Raw genomic sequence first — 18,487 nt, forward strand, 5'->3', positions numbered from 1 at the left:
CCAGCCAGACAAAACTCACAGCTGGGGGCTGCAACCCTCAGCTGTCAGCTTCAGCAAGGCTAGTTATCAAGAACAGAGGGGTCCTCAAGCTTTTTTTTTTTTAATTATTGAAATAAATAATTTAAAAAAACGGCGTGGGGTCCCCCTATTTTTGACAAGCAGCCTTGCTAAAGCTCACAGCTGGGGACTGGTATTTTCAGGCTGGTAAGGGGCCATTGATATAGGTCTCCCCAACTTAAAAATAGCAGCCTGCAGCTGCCCAGAAAAGACACATCTATTAGATGCACCAATTCTGATGCTTTGCTCTGCTCTTCCCACTTGCCCTGTAGCGGGGGCAAGTGGGGTAATATTTGTGGGGTTAATGTCACCAGTGTCATTAAGCCCACAACTTAGTAATGGAGAGGCGTCTATAAGGCTACGTTCACATTTGCGTTGTGCGCCGCTGCGTCGGCGACGCAACACACAACGCAAATAAAAACGCACCAAAGCGCACGCAAAAACGCTGCGTTTTGCGACGCATGCGTCCTTTTTTTGCCGAAATTTGGACGCAAGAAAAATGCAACTTGTTGCGTTTTCTGCGCCCGATGCTTGCGGCAAAAAAAACACATGCGTCGCACAACGTAGCACAACGTATGTCCATGCGTCCCCCATGTTAAATATAGGGGCGCATGACGCATGCGTCGCCGCTGCGTCGCCCGACGCAACCACGCAAAACGCTAATGTGAACGTAGCCTTAGACAGACACCTATCTATTACTGATCCTATAGTTGTTATATTTAAATAAAGACACAGCCAAAATAAAGTCCTTTAATGAAATGAATCACCACACTGTTTTACCATTTTATTATTCAGGTAATCCAAGTGAAGCCATCAATAATAAACCAACACAGATACTCCCTGGTCTGATGCAGTCCTATATAACGAGTGTCCCATTCAGTAATCCATATCTGGGGGAGATAAAGCTTACAATTGGGAGTGCTGCTAATGCGTCTGCTCCCGACTGTAAACTACTGGGGAATGAATGACGCAGCGGGCGCAGGCTCAGTAATGAGAGGTGACGTCACCGAGCCTGCGCTCCCACACAGCCTGACTTGAGGTAACCTCTGGACCGTGGGAAAATGCCAGTGAAAAGGTTACCGCAGGTAATCTATCTATCTATTCTATCAATCTATTATTCTATTATCTATCTACTAGATGGTGGCCCGATTCTAACGCATCGGGTATTCTTGAATATGCATGTCCACGTAGTATATTGCCCGTCCACGTAGTATATTGCCCAGCCACGTAGTATATTGCCCAGCCACGTAGTATATTGCCCAGCCACGTAGTATATTGCCCAGCCACGTAGTATATTGCCCAGCCACGTAGTATATTGCCCAGCGACGTAGTATATTGCCCAGCCACGTAGTATATTGCACAGCCACGTAGTATATTGCACAGCCACGTAGTATATTGCACAGCCACGTAGTATATTGCCCAGCCACATAGTATATTGCCCAGCCACGTATGTCACAGGTTAAAAAATAAACATACTCACCTTCTGATCCGAGGGCCCATTGTAGTTGTAACATACTCCCCTTCGGATCTGGCGCAGGCGATGAGCGCGCGGCTGCCGCCATCTTCCGTTCCCAGGATGCGTTGCGAAATTACCAAGATGACTTAGCGGTTTCGCGAGGCCGCTAAGTCTCCTGGGTAATTTCACAATGCATCACTGGGAACGGAAGATGGCGGCCGGCTCTGCGGACAACGGAGGGTGAGTATAGCAGGTTTTTTGTTTTTTTATTATTTTTAACATTACATTTTTTTACTATTGATGCCGCATAGGCAGCATCAATAGTAAAATGTTGAGGACACACAGGGTTAATAGCAGCGGTAACGGAGTGCGTTACCCGCGGCATCACGTGGTCCGTTACCGCCGTCATTAACCCTGTGTTAGCGGTGGCTGGAGGGGAGTAAAGGAGCGGGCGCCGGGCAGTGACTGCGGGGAGTAAGGAGCGGCCATTTTCTTCCGGACTGTGCCCGTCGCTGATTGGTCGTGGCTTTTTTTTTGCAACCAATCAGTGACTTGGATTTCCTTGACAGACAGAGGCCGCGACCAATGAATATCCGTGACAGACAGACAGAAGGATAGAAAGACAGAAGTGACCCTTAGACAGTTATATAGTAGATTCATTCTAGTTATTCATTCTATCTACAGGAAGTTTTTTTTTTTTTTCCTCTGGGCACACTCAACTTTATTGGCATGCACAAAGAGAAAAAGAAACACACCAAAAACGCGACAAAAAACGCACCTAAACCTGCGTTTTTGACAGCTTCTTTCCTGCCGAGAAGATCAGGTTTTGCTGCAGAAAAAAAAAAGCAGCAAAAATGCCCTTTGTGAACTTACCCTTTTTCTCCCCACCAGCATTCGGTATTCAGTCAAGGAGGTGGGGACAGCTCCAATTCAGTCACCGCTCTGAGTATACAGAGTGGCCGCTGTAACTGCACCCTGGCCCTTGCTTTTAACATTCTTTCTTTTTACTATTGATGCGGCATAGGCAGCATCGATAGTAAAACGTTGATCACACTTGCCAAACACTATGTTTGACAAGTGTCACCAACCTGTCAATCAGTTTTCCAAGCGATGCTACAGATCGCTTGGAAAACGCTACGGATCCGTCAAAAAAACGGATCCAGTGCATCCGTTTTTTACAATCTGCACAGGATCCGTCTTTTCAACATTTTGACGGATTGTGACTGATTGTAAAAAACGGAAGTGTGAAAGAGGCCTTTAATCACTTGTATGATTTGGCAAAAGCGTTGAGCAACAACCTTGTTCCCTGTTTTTGATATTTGTTGAACAGAAGCTTTGTGATGAAAAGCCTGTGACTTGTTTAAGGTTGGTCAGATCCAAAGGGTTATTGTTTGCTTTTGATACAAGTAGACCTCACATTGCCCTCTGGAAGAATGAAAAATTGTGTACACCTGTATGTACAAAAACGAATATTTATTCATATAACAATTAACCAAAATTAAAAGCAACTAAAACCAGAGTATGCACATCCAAAGGTAATGTAAACCAATAGAGACTACAAACTGTGTGTAATAAGCACCGACATAATAGAAATTTAGTATAATAAATATCTACATGTAGATAGTGTGACCAGGTGTAAATCCCATACAATTGGATACAAACAGGGGAGAAAGACCCTACTAAATATAGAAAACAATCATGAATGATATATAATAGTACAAAAAAGTAGGGCCATACCCTATATTGTTTCTCAAAGTATAACATTCAAACAAAATACAAAAATATGGAAAATAGAACCAAAATAATAAGCAATGATATAGTAAAAATCGAAAAATTAGGCCAAATGCAAAATGTGATATGAAGAGGCTATATCATAGTTATAAAAATAAGTCCTATATATTACATATACCAGACCATGTAATAATGGTAATATGTTATAGAAACCCTTAGAACCGTATAACCATGTATACACAGGTCACAGTATAATAAAATAAAGTGCAAATGCAGATGCATTGTAAAAAAACACCCTCATAGCATGATGCTGCCACCACGTTTCACTGTTGGGATTGTATTGGGCAGGTGATGAGCAGTGCCTGGTTTTCTCCACACATACCACTTAGAATTATCACCAGAAAGGTCTATCTTTGTCTCATCAGACCAGAGAATCTTATTTCTCAATGTCTGGGAGTGCTTCATGTGTTTTTTTTTTTTTTTTTTTTTAGCAAACTCTATGTGGGCTTTCATATGTCTTGCACTGAGGAGAGGCTTCCGTCGTGCCACTCTGCTATAAAGGCCTGACTAGTGCAGGGCTGCAGTGATAGTTGACTTTGTGGAACTTTCTCCCATCTCCCTGCTGCATCTCTGGAGCTCAGCCACAGTGATCTTGGGGTTCTTCTTTACCTCTCTCACCAAGGCTCTTCTCCCACGATTGCTCAGTTTGGCTGGATGGCCAGGTCTAGAAACACTTCTGGAGGTCCCAAACTTCTTCCATTTAAGGATTATGGAGGACACTGTGCTCACACTGTGCTCTTAGGAACCTTGAGAACTGCAGAAATTCTGTTGTAACAATTCTGTCTCTGAGCTCCTTGGCCAGTTCCTTTGACCTCATGATTTTCATTTGGTCACACATGCACTGTGAGCTGTGAGGTCTTATATAGACAGGTGTGTGCCTTTCCAAATCAAGTCCTATCAGTTTAATTAAACACAGATGGACTCCAATGAAGGAGTAGAACCATCTCAAGGAGGATCACAAGGAAATGGACAGCATGTGACATAAATAGGAGTGTCCGAGCAAAGGGTCTGAATACTTACGACCATGTGATATTTCAGGTTTTCTTTTTTACTAAATTTGCAAAAATTGCTACATTTCTGCTTTTTTTCAGTCAAGATGGAGTGCAGAGTGTACAGTAATGAGGAAAAAATACACTTTTTTTGAATTTACCAAATGGCTGCAATGAAACAAAGAGTAAAAAATGTAAAGGGGTCTGAATACTTTCCATACCTGCTGTCATCTGAATGGCTAATGTTCAGAGATCTAGACAAAGCCGAATTACAAGTTTCTATAGAGACACCACAGTTTGTCAGTCTCATTTGTGTTGGCAGAGCCGGGATCTCACACTTCTAGAGGTGCCATGTGAGCGCCAGATCCTCCATTCTCCATTTGTGTCACTGTATAGAGCAGCAGTTTATGGATCATGTCGCCTGATTTCTGCCTAATATCTCAAAAATCTCATTCAGCAGCTCAGTCACTCGGCAGCAAGACTCATTTTATCCCTTAATGTCTTTTAAAGTGTTTTCCTATATGTCACATTCTGTATTTATCTTCATTTTCCAGGAGCAGCAAGAGAGCGCCAAAAAGCATGCGGAGGATCTCCGAGCGTTACATCAGAAGTTGGATCTGCATTCAGATGCTTCCGTTACCAAATTTAAAGAAGCTGCTCTGGTTCGTAGGTTTTATTTGCCACTTTTGACCTTCAGGTTATTGTTCAGATTTATATATTTTTTGATGATGCACATTTATCATATATTCTGAGAATCGGACATAAATGTCCTTATTTCTGGGCTCACTACGAAGAAGCATTGAATGTCACTGTGGTCGAGCATTCGTGGTGCCAGTTCATTCAAAGTTTATGGGAATGATCAAAAAAAGCGGAGTACATCGCTTGTAGCCCTGTAGATGTTGGTGGCGAGGCACATGCTCAACTACAACTTCTACTAAGCTCCTGGGCTGTGCAGCGAGGAGGAACAAGGGTCTTGTTCTAGTGATCAATGGGGCCCTCAGATCTGACCCATTTATCACTTATGAATACCAATCGTGATGATCCATCATCCTGCAACATCTAGCGCCCTCACCATCCCATGAGTTCTTCCGACCGCGGCGGTGTGGAAAGACATTCACTACTTACAGAATTATTTTGTGCTTTTTGTAAGGGAGAGACCCATCATTTCCGTGCCTGCCCTGATTATTGTGCTTCATGTACAGTTCTCGGCATTACAAGTCTATATGAAGGATCTGACCGCTTTTCAGAACGCACAGAAATGTGTCCGTGCTGCTCCAATAACGTGGCCCTACCAGGACCTGTCAATGTCTACTTGTGAGTAGAGATGAGTGAACTTGTCGGAAAACAGTTGCCGAATCCGAATGTACCATATTCGTGCCGAATTTGTTTGGTGACGTTTTCCGAACATATTCGCTCATGCAACTTGTGGACGTTTTTCTTAGGCGTGTAAAAGGCAGTGGGGTCTTTTCTTTAAAGAATAACCATTATTTTAATTCTAATTTCATAACTCATTAATACACATGAAAATAAGCAACTTTGTAATAAGTGTGATAAATCTGCTTCTTTCTCTGCCAGGACTGATGATCATTACTCACATGGGAGATGCGACGGAGATGGAAGGAGGGGAGGAGATGGAGCTACAGCCCCTTCTCCCCTCCGGTTTACATAGACTCTCATTAGATGCAACCGTCCTCTCCCATGTGAGGAGTGTAACAGTCTTCTCTGAATACAGATTGTACTTGTGAATTTGGAACTTTGAAAATAAATGATCAGTCCTGGCAGAGAAAGAAGCAGATTTCTCTGATAATATATATTACAAAGTCTCTTATATTCATTTGTGCTATTCATTTCTGAAAACTGCGGTTACTCTTTAAGCGGTTTTCTTTTTCCAGTTAGTATTTCCATTGAGGACACATCACGGGGCAGCACAGATACTAAAGTGCATCCATATGTTCTCACTGTAATGCCAGTCTAAGATGGCCACACTGTAATAAGCCTGTTTTCAATACCTTTTGCTTAAAAAAAAGTCTAATAATTTAATATTAAACATACATATTTTCAGTACCAATGGAACCTTCTTTTTTTTTTTAGTAGCATGTATTCTCAGTTGCTTTTAAAGGGAATATGTCACCAGGTTTTTCCAACCCCATCTGAGAGCATCATATTGTAGGGCCAGAGATCCCGATTCCAGCAATGTGTCGCTTATTGAGCTGCTTGCAGTCATTTTGATAAAATCCCAGTTTTCTTTATCGCCTCTCATTGGGGGACACAGGAACCATGGGGTGTATGCTGCTGCCACTAGGAGGCTGACACTATGCAAATAAAAAAATTAGCTCCTCTGCAGTGTACACCCCACTGACTGGCATTATACTCTTCAGTTTAGCTTAGTGTCAGTAGGAGGTGGACACGGGTCTTTCATTAGACCCTTATCTACCTCAATGTGCGTCGTTTTTCTTTCAGGTTTCCGGATGGGATACAGGGTGAGCAGTCACACCTGTAGTCCCACATTATGGAATATGAGTACGGCGTGTACTGCCACCCCGTATCCTCATATATCCTTTTCCAGGACCAAGATCCTAGCACACAAGCGTGCTTAGAAGTCCGGTCCTGGCTCCGTCCCCCACCCACTCGCCCACCAGAGCCTGTCGGTTGTGGAGACGAGGACGTCCATCAGCTCCCTGGACGTCTCATCCCCCTTTTAAGGTTAGTACCGGGGTTTCCCCCCATCCCTTCCTAGAGTTTCCTGGGGGTCTTACTAGGGGCTCCCGTATCCCGGGTCGCTGCTTGCATGGATTCCCGCAGCACGACCTGGGCTTGCAGTTTCTCTGCAGACCTTCTCTTACGGACGCGGGGCCGTTATAGGCTGCCGCGCCGTTTGCCTACCAGTGTAGGCTCCGCGATTTCTCCTACCAGTCCTTCGGTAGGGGCCACATCTCCCCGCGGCGCACTGCCTCTGCGCCGCGGTTTTCCAGGGGGCACACAGGCGCTGCGGCCCTGTCGGGCCGGCGCGCCGCAGTTTTTGCCGGGGGCTCTCCGGCGCTGCCGCCCTGACAGGTCGGCGCGCCGCGATTTCCGGGGGCACTGAGGCGCTGCGGCCCTGACAGACCGGCGTGCCGCTTCTTCCTGCGGTGCGCTGCTCTGGCGCTGCAGGGGGCTTCTCAACAGCAGGTTTCTCTAGCGGCGCAGCCTGGTAGGCTGCTGCGCCGCCTGTGTTTCTGGCGGCGCACCTTTCGGGCGCATCTTTCCGGCGCCGCGGTTATCCTCCTCGGCCGCCGGCTCCTACTTTAGGCCCCGGCTTCTTCCGGGGCCTACTTCCGGTTTGCGCGCTCTCTCTCTTCCGGTCTGCGGGCGGGCTTTTTTCCCGCCCGACATATTTTGTCCTGCCCACCGGCGCCTCCGTGGCTGGCTCCGCCCACTTCCTCCAAGGATTAGTCACTCTTCTGGTGTGCACTCCGCAGCAGCAGCACCTGCTCAGCCCCGCACGTGTTTTTCTGTGAGCTCAGCGATCTGCGCAGAATACGGCCCCTCAGGACAGGAGTTCTCCGCTGACAAGTGGGACATCTCCCAGGACCGGGTCCGTGAGTAGCTGCACTGCAGACTGACACCCTTCTCTGCCCCACTGTCCCCTAACCCACTGGCATCTTCAGGGATCTCTCAAAATGTCTTCTAAAGGGGGCCGCTCTCGTCCCCCTACCTCTTCATCTTCTGCCTTAGTCACGTACTTTGCATGTTCGTCCTGTAACAGCAAACTTCCCTCAGGCCAGTCCTCCCCGCTGTGTCAGTCCTGCAGCAACCCGATTGTTCCCACCGCCCAGGATCCCCCGGCTGTTCCGCCCAAGAGTGATCCCCCCCCATCCCAGGCTGGGCCGCCTCTCTGTCACAATCGGTGGCCGATTTAACGCGGGTATCTCAAACCCTGGTGTCCGCGCTGGATCGGTTACCCCTGCAGACCCCTGCCGTGGCCAGCGGGTCGCAGGAACCGCCGACCGAGCCCTCCTTGCTAAGCTACAAAAGGTCCAGACAGGAACGTCGGTCTGAGTCCTCTTCACGTTCCATCTCGCCGCACGGCCCTCTCCCGCGGTTGGTGTCCCACCGATCCTCCTCCCCTGAGTCAGGCGAGGCATTATCTGATGCGCCCTCAGAGGATATTTCGGAGCTGGATCCTAACCAAATCGCCACCATGAGTGAGACGGTCCAGAACCTCATTGGGGCTATAAACCAAACCTGTGGCATCAAGGATCCCTCTACGGAACCCGCAGATCAGGCGGTTTCGTTTAGACGGGCCAAACCACCTTCAAAATTTTTCGCTCCTCATCCTGAATTCGAGGAAATCTTGGCCAGAGAGAGAGAGAATCCGACCAGACGTTTTCAGAGGGGAAAACGCCTGGGGGTGTTATATCCTTTTTCACCAGAACTTACCGCCAATTGGACGGTCTCTCCCTCGGTGGATCCCCCTGTTTCCAGGCTGTCCACCAACACGGTGCTTCCACTGTCCGGCGGAGCATCTTTGAAGGATTCTACCGATAGAGTTATAGAATCCTTCGCGAAATCTGCCTTTGAAGCGGCTTCAGCAGCGCTATGTCCAGCTTTTGCTTCCACTTGGGCTTCAAAATCCATCTCAAAATGGGCCAAGGATCTACGGCGAGGTATCCTGGATGGGGCACCTCCCGCGCAATTAGCGGAACTTGCCAACCAGATTTCCCACGCTGGTGAATACCTGGTTTCTGCCTCCCTGGATGTCGCGTCTTGTGCGGCTCAGGCTTCCAGCAATGCCGTTGCCATCCGCCGGACCGTTTGGCTCAAGGCCTGGCAGGCGGACTTTTCCTCCAAAAAGTCCCTCACTAGTCTGCCCTTCCAGGGCTCTCGTCTCTTTGGTTCCCAGCTGGACCAAATCATTAAGGACGCCACCGGGGGTACAAGTTCTCTTCTCCCCCAGGCTAAGCCTCGTCGTCCTCCTCCTAGACGGCAGTTTCGCTCTTTTCGGCCTTTTCGTCGCTTCGCTGCATCAAACTCTTTTTCCCAGCAGCAACAGAGGCCACAGGCACGTCAAGAGAAGAAGGCGGTGTCCTTCAGGCCCACTCCGTCCTGGCGTCCTCGCTATTCCCAGGGTAGATCATCCAGGCCCAGGACTGGAAGATCCACCTCCGCATGACTCTTGGCAAGACTCCAGCCCAACTCCCAGATTGGGCGGCCGTCTTCTCCGTTTCAGGGACGTCTGGATTTCCGCAGTAGAGGATGCATGGGTCAGGGAAGTTGTATCCTCGGGATACAAGATAGAGTTCGCCTCCCGACCCAGGGATCGTTTCTTCCAATCCCGTCCTCCAAGAGATCCCGCTCTGGTTCCGGGCTTCTTCGCAGCCATCGCTTCTCTGCTCAAATCCGGGGTAATCGTTCCCGTCCCAGAAAAGGAACGGTACACGAGTTTCTACTCGAACCTTTTTGTGGTACCGAAAAAAGACGGCAAGGTTCGTCCCATTCTGGACCTCAAATTGCTGAACAGGAGGGTTCGCCTGAGACACTTCAGGATGGAATCCCTTCGTTCAGTAATTGCTTCCATGGAGGCTCAGGAATTTCCATGCTCTATAGATATCCAGGACGCCTACCTACACGTTCCGATATTTCCCGGACATCACTGTTTCCTGCGCTTCGCAGTGCAACAAGATCATTTTCAGTTCGTCGCCCTGCCGTTCGGTCTCGCAACCGCGCCAAGGGTGTTCACGAAGATCATGGCGGCGCTGATGGCCATCTTGAGAGTCAGAGGCTTGGTCCTGTTTCCATACCTCGACGACATCCTCATCAAGGCTCCGTCCTCTGCTCAGGCCCACAAAAGCCTGTCCATTGTTCTCGACACCTTAGCCCGTTTCGGGTGGCTGGTCAACCGGAAGAAGTCCTGCCTTATTCCTTCTCAGCGCATCATCTTTCTGGGCATGCTTTTCGACACTCGTCAGACCAGAGTCTTCCTTCCCAAGGACAAGAGATCCACTCTTTGTCGGGACATACGCTTGCTCCAGGGTCCTCGGCCTCCCTCCCTCCGATCGGCCATGAAGGTTCTGGGGAGGATGGTAGCTACCTTGGAAGCGATTCCCTTCGCCCAATTCCATTCACGACCCCTTCAGCAAGCCATTCTGTCTCAGTGGGACAGGTCTGTTTTCTCCCTGGATCGGCCGATCAGACTCTCCTTTCGGGTCAAGCGGTCTCTCAACTAGTGGCTGACGTCACCTCTCATCTCCCAGGGCAGGTCCTTCCTTCCGGTTCACTGGCAGGTGGTGACAACGGACGCCAGCCTGATCGGCTGGGGTGCGGTTTTTCGCCACCTGACGGTTCAGGGCTGTTGGTCGCCGCAGGAGTCATCTCTGCCAATCAACGTCCTCGAAATTCGGGCCATCTTTCTGTCCCTCCGCCACTGGGAAAGGATCCTCAGGGGCCTTCCAGTCCGGATCCAGACGGACAACGCCACGGCTATGGCATATGTCAACCATCAGGGGGGGACCCGGAGCTCCTTAGCTCTTGCCGAGGTATCCAAGATCCTCCTTTGGGCAGAGGCAACGGTCCCGGTGATATCCGCGGTGCATATCCCCGGCGTGGACAACTGGGCCGCCGACTTCCTCAGCCGCGAGGGCCTCGCTGCAGGGGAATGGTCCTTGCATCCGGAGGTCTTCCATCAGATTTGTCTTCGATGGGGGACTCCGGATGTGGATCTCACGGCGTCTCGTATCAACAGGAAGGTTCCGCAGTTCGTATCCAGGTCCCGCGATCCCCTCGCAGTGGGCGTCGATGCTCTGGCCATTCCTTGGTCACAGTTCGAGCTGCCCTACCTGTTCCCACCCCTTCCATTACTTCCCAAACTGTTGAAGATCAAAGCGGAAGGGGTGCCGGTCATCCTGATCGCCCCGGATTGGCCCAGGAGAGCTTGGTTCGCGGAGCTCGTCAACCTTCTTGCGGACGCTCCTTGGCGCCTTCCAGACAGGCCCGATCTGCTGTCCCAGGGTCCGATTTGCCACCCAAATTCTCGGTCGCTCAGTTTAACGGCGTGGCTGTTGAGACCGCGGTTCTAAGAGCGTCCGGTCTTTCGGACCGGGTGATTCGCACCATGATTCAAGCTCGGAAGCCTTCGTCTTCCAGGATCTACTACCGCACCTGGAAGGCTTACTTCCGTTGGTGCGAGTCCAACCGCGTTCCGCCTATGTCTTTTTCCCTGCTTTCTCTTTTGGCCTTTCTTCAGGCAGGACTGGATTCGGGCCTGGCTCTTGGCTCCCTGAAGGGTCAGGTTTCTGCGCTTTCCATCCTCTTTCAGAAGACCTTGGCCTCTCGGCCACAGGTTAAGACTTTCTTTCAAGGAGTAGCCCACGCTGTCCCGCCGTACAGGGCCCCTGTGGAGGCATGGGACTTAAACCTGGTACTGGACGTTCTGAGGGTTTCTCCCTTTGAACCTCTTAGGGAGATTCCTCTATCAGTTCTATCTTGGAAGGTGACCTTTCTTGTGGCCATTACGTCTATTCGCCACGTTTCCGAGTTGGCGGCCCTGTCTTGCCGCCCTCCGTTTTTGGTCATTCACCAGGACAAGGTGGTCTTCCGGCCCCCACCTTCTTTTCTTCCTAAGGTGGTTTCCACCTTCCACTTCAACGAGGACATCGTTCTACCTTCCTTTTGTCCAGCTCCGACTCATCCTCTGGAGCAATCGTTGAACAAGCTAGACCTCGTCAGGGCAGTGAGGATTTATCTGGATAGAACATCCTCTTTCCGGAAGACGGATTCTTTTTTCGTCATTCCTGATGGCACGCGCAGAGGCCAACCGGCTTCCAAAGCGACTATTGCTCGATGGATCAGAATGTCAATTTTGGAGGCTTACCGGGTCAAGAACAGAGTGCCCTCTCCTGGGATTAAGGCTCACTCTACCCGGGCAGTCGGCGCCTCCTGGGCGGTGCACCACAGGGCTTCCGCCCTACAGCTTTGCAAAGCGGCAACTTGGTCTTCCATCCACACGTTCGCCAAATTTTACAAGGTCCATACCTACGCATCGGCGGACGCCAGCCTAGGCAGAAGGATCCTGCAGGCGGCAGTGGTGAGTCCTCTGACCTGATGGAAGTCTGTTTTTTTCCCGCCCTAGGGACTGATTTGGGACGTCCCATGGTTCCTGTGTCCCCCAATGAGAGGCGATAAAGAAAACAGGATTTTTGGTTGCTTACCGTAAAATCTGTTTCTTGAAGCCTCCATTGGGGGACACAGCTCCCTCCCAATGTTTCTGTTGTTATCTGTTCTATGACTGTTCTCACGTTTACAGTTCTCAAGTTTGTGGTTATGGTTTTTCAACCTTATTCTTTCTCCTACTGCTTTCTCACTAACTGAAGAGTATAATGCCAGTCGGTGGGGTGTACACTGCAGAGGAGGAGTTAATTTTTTTATTTGCATAGTGTCAGCCTCCTAGTGGCAGCAGCATACACCCCATGGTTCCTGTGTCCCCCAATGGAGGCTTCAAGAAACAGATTTTACGGTAAGCAACCAAAAATCCTGTTTTTTCTGCTGCAGATCTAGCAGTTCTCTGAATTCTGAGCCCCGTAAAACCCCGCCCACACCACTGATTGTCAGCTGTATGTACAGTGTACACAGAAAGCTGCCAATCAGTGGTGGGAGCAGGGTTGTATAGGCTCATGAATATGGAACACCACCTAGCAGCAGGTATACTAGTCCTCTAGTGATAATCTCCTACTACTGATTTCATCAAAACTATACTAAGCAGCCCAGTAAGTGACACATCACTGGAATCCGGGTCTGTCTCTACATCATGTTTGCAGATTAGGTGGCAAAATCCCCGTAAACAGATTTCCTTTAATAGAGTGGATTCTGTATGTTGACTTCTAATGTAGAATATTGATCCTGCTTTCTTCTAGGAGCTGATGAAGAAGCCCACTCTGCAAGTTGCACCCAGTGCACATCTAGTGCGTATGGCAGAGATGGAGCAGACAGTGGCCGAACAAGACTCTACATTGTCTACTCTTACCAGCAAGCTGAAGAACGTAACTGCGGAACTGGAGAGGCAGAAGCAAAGCCATGTGGCGAAAGTGAATGAGCTAGAAAACAGTAGGGCCAGGTAGGTTAAACTTGCATTGTTGTTGATGTTATTATTTAACATTCAAAGTGGTATCCCAGCCAAAAGCATTCAACGTGTAGCCAATATGTGATCGCCGCTAGTCACTAAGCCACAGAAACACAGCCGGAAGGCAGTAAGATGAAGCACTGGTCAAGCATGCACCTTGGCGCTTCAAGTCATGCTCTTTGTCACTGGTGGAGACAGCTGACCATGGTTGGCATCTGCAGGGCACAGTAGGTTAGCCTGTGGGAAGGAGATCCGTAAGGCAGCCATCAAAGAGTTTCTATGGCAGTTAGGTGCTTAATAAAGGCCTTGAAGCCTGCAGTGGCTTTATACTTCGGTATCCTGAGTATACCAAATCACTAGATCAGAAGATCGTTAAGTCCCAAAAACGGGACTACAGTGATTAGGTTTAAAGGCTTTTTTCCTACTTGGCAAATCATCACCTATTCAAGGAATAGGTGAAAACTTACTGAGCTGGGGGTCCAACCAGGGGACATTCACACAACAGGAAAACTTGGCCTTGAAATGCCCATTAGACTAGAGTGGTGGTCCAGCATGTGCCCCACTGCTTATCTATTTATCATTGTAGAGCCCCATTCTCCGTACCAGTGGGACCCTAGCGGTCAAGTTCCAACCATCAGCAACTTATCACGTATCCTGTAGGTACAGTTGCAATCTAAATTATTGAACTTCCATTGCAAATTAGGTGTTTAGCAAAATTTACAAGCTTTCTGCTGTTTGCAAAAAAACAGTGAAAGAAAAACAAATGAAATAGCTCAACACAACGAATATGACAAGTGGTTTCTCTAAATTAAATACAAAAGGCCACTTTTTAATCACTCCTGCAGTCTCAGAATTACTCAACCCCTTCATGACAATCATCTTTAGTACACCGGTTTCTGGCAGCTGTCCTAAGAAATCGTAGCCTAGTCCTCATGGGAAACCACCTCCAGTTCACTAATATTCTTAGGTTTTCATGCTTGGGGTCATTATCCTGTCGGAAGATCTCGTGAAACCCTAGCTTCAGTTTCCTCAGGCATGATGTTTTCTTCTAGGACTTCCTGGCATGGACTGAATCCCAAAACTCGTGTAGCTTTTGTACATATTTGAGCTGGCTTTTGGGTCACTAGAGGTGTAGATCTTCAAGTTTAGGCTTGAAGACATTGAATGTTTAGTTTGCTCCTTATTGTGCAAACTGAAGGCTCGGTGTCTGCTGCCACCGTATCTTGCTGCAGGCCTTTTGCAGTTTCTTGAGGGTTTTTGACCACCTGCCTCTTCAGTCTGGTGACAGCCGGTGTTAGTTTCCTCTTTCAATGATCAGGTATTGTAACCTGTGTTCCTTTTGAACCCTTCCCTTTGTTTTTTTCTACCCCGTTTTCTAAGAGTGATATCTTTGTAATTTTTTTCTTCAACTTTGTCATACGAGTTCTTGTCTTTTGTGGGAATACCTATCTTCTATAATGTTTACTTTAAGTGTTGCAAAGAAAATTTGGGATTTTTTTTGTCAATGGCACTGTATGAAATTTCATTTTTTGCATGGCAAGCTGACATTATTATTGATACAATTTTTAGTGTAGACATGATGTTTTGACTGATACTTATTGCATTTTTTGGACGAGGTGCAGTGACTCCCAAGAAAACCACAATTTTGCCTTCACCAATTTTTTGTTTTCTCTTTATGACTTTTACCATACAGGTGAAATAATTTTATATATTGCAGTAGCCTGCAAGGACATATACTACTCACAAAAAGCTAGTGATATTTGACTTCCGGGTGAAAGGTCACGCTATAGTGGTATTTTATCGTGAAAGTAGGGCATTTAAGTAGAATCATGCAATGGTGATTTCCTCATCTCAAACAATTTATTGAAACACAAGCCAACAACACTGGTAGGTATACTCTCCCCCCCCCCCCCCCAAACTGTTAATATCTCAATAATTTGTCATCTGGCCTTGAGAATCAGTTCGACAACGACGTCTCATGCAGTTCACAAGTTGAGTTATTGTCTGCTGAGGCATGGCTTCCCACTTTTCTTGAAAGGTGACCCTTAGGTCATTCAGGTTCTGGGGTACAGAGTTAGGAGCCTCTACACAATGACTCAGATGATCCCATTGGTTTTTGGAAATCTGGTGTAGAGAAAGTGCAGGCTACTCCATTTGAGGTACCCCAGTCTCCAGCAGCCTTTCCCTAGTGATGGTCACTTGATGTGCTGGAGCATTGTTGTCCATGAAGATGTAATTAGGCTTGTGTTGCTCGTGCAGAGGCATAGTGACTGGATTAGTGGTGTTATTCAAGTGTTAGGGACCTGTCATAAAGTGTAGGGAAGATCGGTATTTACTAAAGACACCTCCACTCTCTGAAACACCACCAGCACTTAAAAAAGGCTTGTCTGGTGACAACAAGACAACAGTGGTTGATGTACAGCGCTCTCCTTGGCATCTCCAAAATTTTTGGCGGTCAATCCTGCTCAGCATATATCCACTTTGACCAGTGAACAGCACTGGTCCCTCGTCCAGCGAAGATGCTCCCTGGCCCATACAAGACGGTGACACCTGTGCCTGATGGTGTGGTCAGGTCCCCTTGCAGGTCGTCTAGCACACGGACAACATTGATGTAATCTGTTTTGAATGGCCTGATGTGACTCTTCAGTGCTTCTAACCTCCGTTAAATGTGCCTGGAGTTGTGTGGCATTTATCATCCGGTTCCGAAGGGCATTGTTCACAATGAAGATGTCATCAGTGTAGGATGTGGCCAAAGGACGTCCACTTCTCTGCCTTTCTGTGACTCTTCCTGTCTCTCTGTTGCAACCTTGCAGATGTCTTTGTGACACTAAGCCCAGTGGCCACTTCCATCTGAGAACATCTTGCTTGAAGCCTCACAATGGCGAGGTACTGTTGATCAATTGTTAGGTATTGTCTTGGTTTTGTGAGGTCAAAATGTGAACAGCATGATGAGGAGGGCTGTTTCATTGCCAAGTTTAAGTGAATCAAGCATCTCTTCTGAATTTTGGCATCAAGCTTCTTGTTAGAGAAAGCAAGTTGTGCAAAAAGTACTGAAACATTGGACAGATGGACATGAGCATCCAAACATTTAGAGACCTTCACATCAAGTTCAGGTGAAAAGGTGAGAGTGCATTTTGGGTTCATCCTGAAATTTCCCGGAAAAGCCAAATATTCCTTACTTTTTGTGAGTAGTGTGCATCCACTCAGGACACCTTCCATGTCTTTAATATAGATCTTTCTTATGATTGGACATTTGGCATGATTTGGCAGCTAGGTATTAAAGGGAATCTGTCAGCAATATTCCCCCCTCCAAGCTATTTATATGTGCATGTGGGTCCAGCAATATCTTTATCTATCCATTCTGTTCCCCCATAACTGGGAAATCAGTGCTGCTTTTTGCTTGACTGATAGCTCTTTTGCTATGTGACTTCAAGAAAAGAAACGCAATAAAGCAGCAGCAGGAGGAGGTGGCGGCGCTGGGTGGGGAATAGAGCTGGAGTGACAGAGGCTTGGGAAGAGCTTCTGTGTTCCAAAGGCACTTCATCCTCCTTTGCATCAGACACCGATTCTCATTAATAGAAGAACGACATGGCCATGTAAAGGTATTGCTGGACTTGTCTTTGAAAGAGCTACATGCTAGTTTGATGGGTTAAATCCTGCTGATAGATTCCCTTTAAATGACTTCTTGATATAATTTCTGATGTATAGACTCTGGCTACATAAGTAATTTTCCTCTTGCTGCCTGACAGCTGTATTTTATAATGGCAAATAAGCTCTATCCATGATTATTTACTATTATTAATTACTGTGGCCTTATTGACCCCAATATAATGTTACATTTGACTATTTATTAATGCAAAAATACCCAGACTCGTATTGTTCAGTATGCCAAGCAATTAATGCCTAGCTACTTACATACCACTCTATGATAATTATGTTCAAAAAGGAGAAACATTGGAGTTTTTGGCAAAATTTCTATAACAACCTTTATTGATACAGACCATCAAATATACGCGTATGTTAACAAACCAGATTTAAAAGATGTGATTAAGAAGGACACCAACACTGCCGCACTCCTTACTGAATGTAATACTAAATGGCTTCAATCAACATGATATTTCAAGGACTCCATCACCTACAATGTCCATCCACCTGCTCCCAAAGGTTAATGGAGGCAAGACATTAATCATTATAGCCCAGTGGCTGTTGTAGAATCTTCTCTGGGGATTCCTCTCCCATACGGCCCCCTTAATACATATGGTCACAAAAATCAACTTATGCTAAGTTGAATAAAAGGGTCATCATACCCAGACTGAGGTACACGGCTGGCCCACCCCGACGCACGTTTCGCCGCTCTATAGCCTTGCTTTCTCAAGGGGAGGTGTGTTAATGGTCTCCTACAGGACCTTTGATATCCATGGTAACCAGTCATGTGTGTATCACATGACTGGCCACCGCTGGGCTGTGTATACACGGCGCATTCGCCCGCGGTCGGCCGCACCATACCCACGTGACCTGGCACATCGCCGTCCAATATCCGAATGGAGGCCAAACCCCCAGTCAGACGCTAGCGACGACAGAGCGCTGGATGACGCGGGGCGGCAACGGACGGCAAGCCGGCGCACGCGCACCACAACCGCAGAGGTCACATAGAAAAAATGCATAACCCAATAAAGATATTGTAATGTGCATGCATCAAATCAATATTACAAAAATTTTACAAAAATGTATTTAGCTCTTTTTTTTTTCTTACATTCTTTTAAGATTATAACAATAGATGATAATACAAGAAATGGGATTTTTTCACATCTTTGTGGTCCCATTCCACAAAAGAATGATTTCTTCATAGGGCATTCCAGGGAAATAACGAGTTCAGCGATATGACAATTAGGTAAAGTCCATCATACAGCAGAAGAGAGACTAAAATTTAAAACTATACAAGAAAAAACAATAATTAAACTAAAATTCAAAACCCACAAAATCCAGTTAAACATAGCCAGAAGGGATTGGATGCAGGAGAAATATGAATTATATATAAATCCTTTTACAATTTATAAAAAACCGTGCGAAGTTCAAAGAGTCATTTAGCCCAAATGGTTT

The 18,487-nt window shown here is 47.3% G+C and overlaps 1 protein-coding gene across 2 annotated transcripts in view; it reads left to right on the top strand.

Moving 5' to 3' along the window:
• CEP290 (centrosomal protein 290) overlaps positions 1–18,487 on the top strand; it is a 361,160-nt gene that overhangs the window by 190,390 nt on the left and 152,283 nt on the right. For both annotated transcript variants that reach the window (XM_069764386.1, XM_069764388.1), the window contains exons 35-36: positions 4,848–4,955; positions 13,182–13,381. In XM_069764386.1, the coding sequence (XP_069620487.1) occupies positions 4,848–4,955; positions 13,182–13,381 (308 nt within the window). The remainder of the gene's footprint in view (positions 1–4,847; positions 4,956–13,181; positions 13,382–18,487) is intronic.

The sequence above is a fragment of the Ranitomeya imitator genome, chromosome 4, assembly GCF_032444005.1.
Source record: "Ranitomeya imitator isolate aRanImi1 chromosome 4, aRanImi1.pri, whole genome shotgun sequence".
In the NCBI taxonomy this organism is placed as follows: Eukaryota; Metazoa; Chordata; class Amphibia; order Anura; family Dendrobatidae; genus Ranitomeya; species Ranitomeya imitator.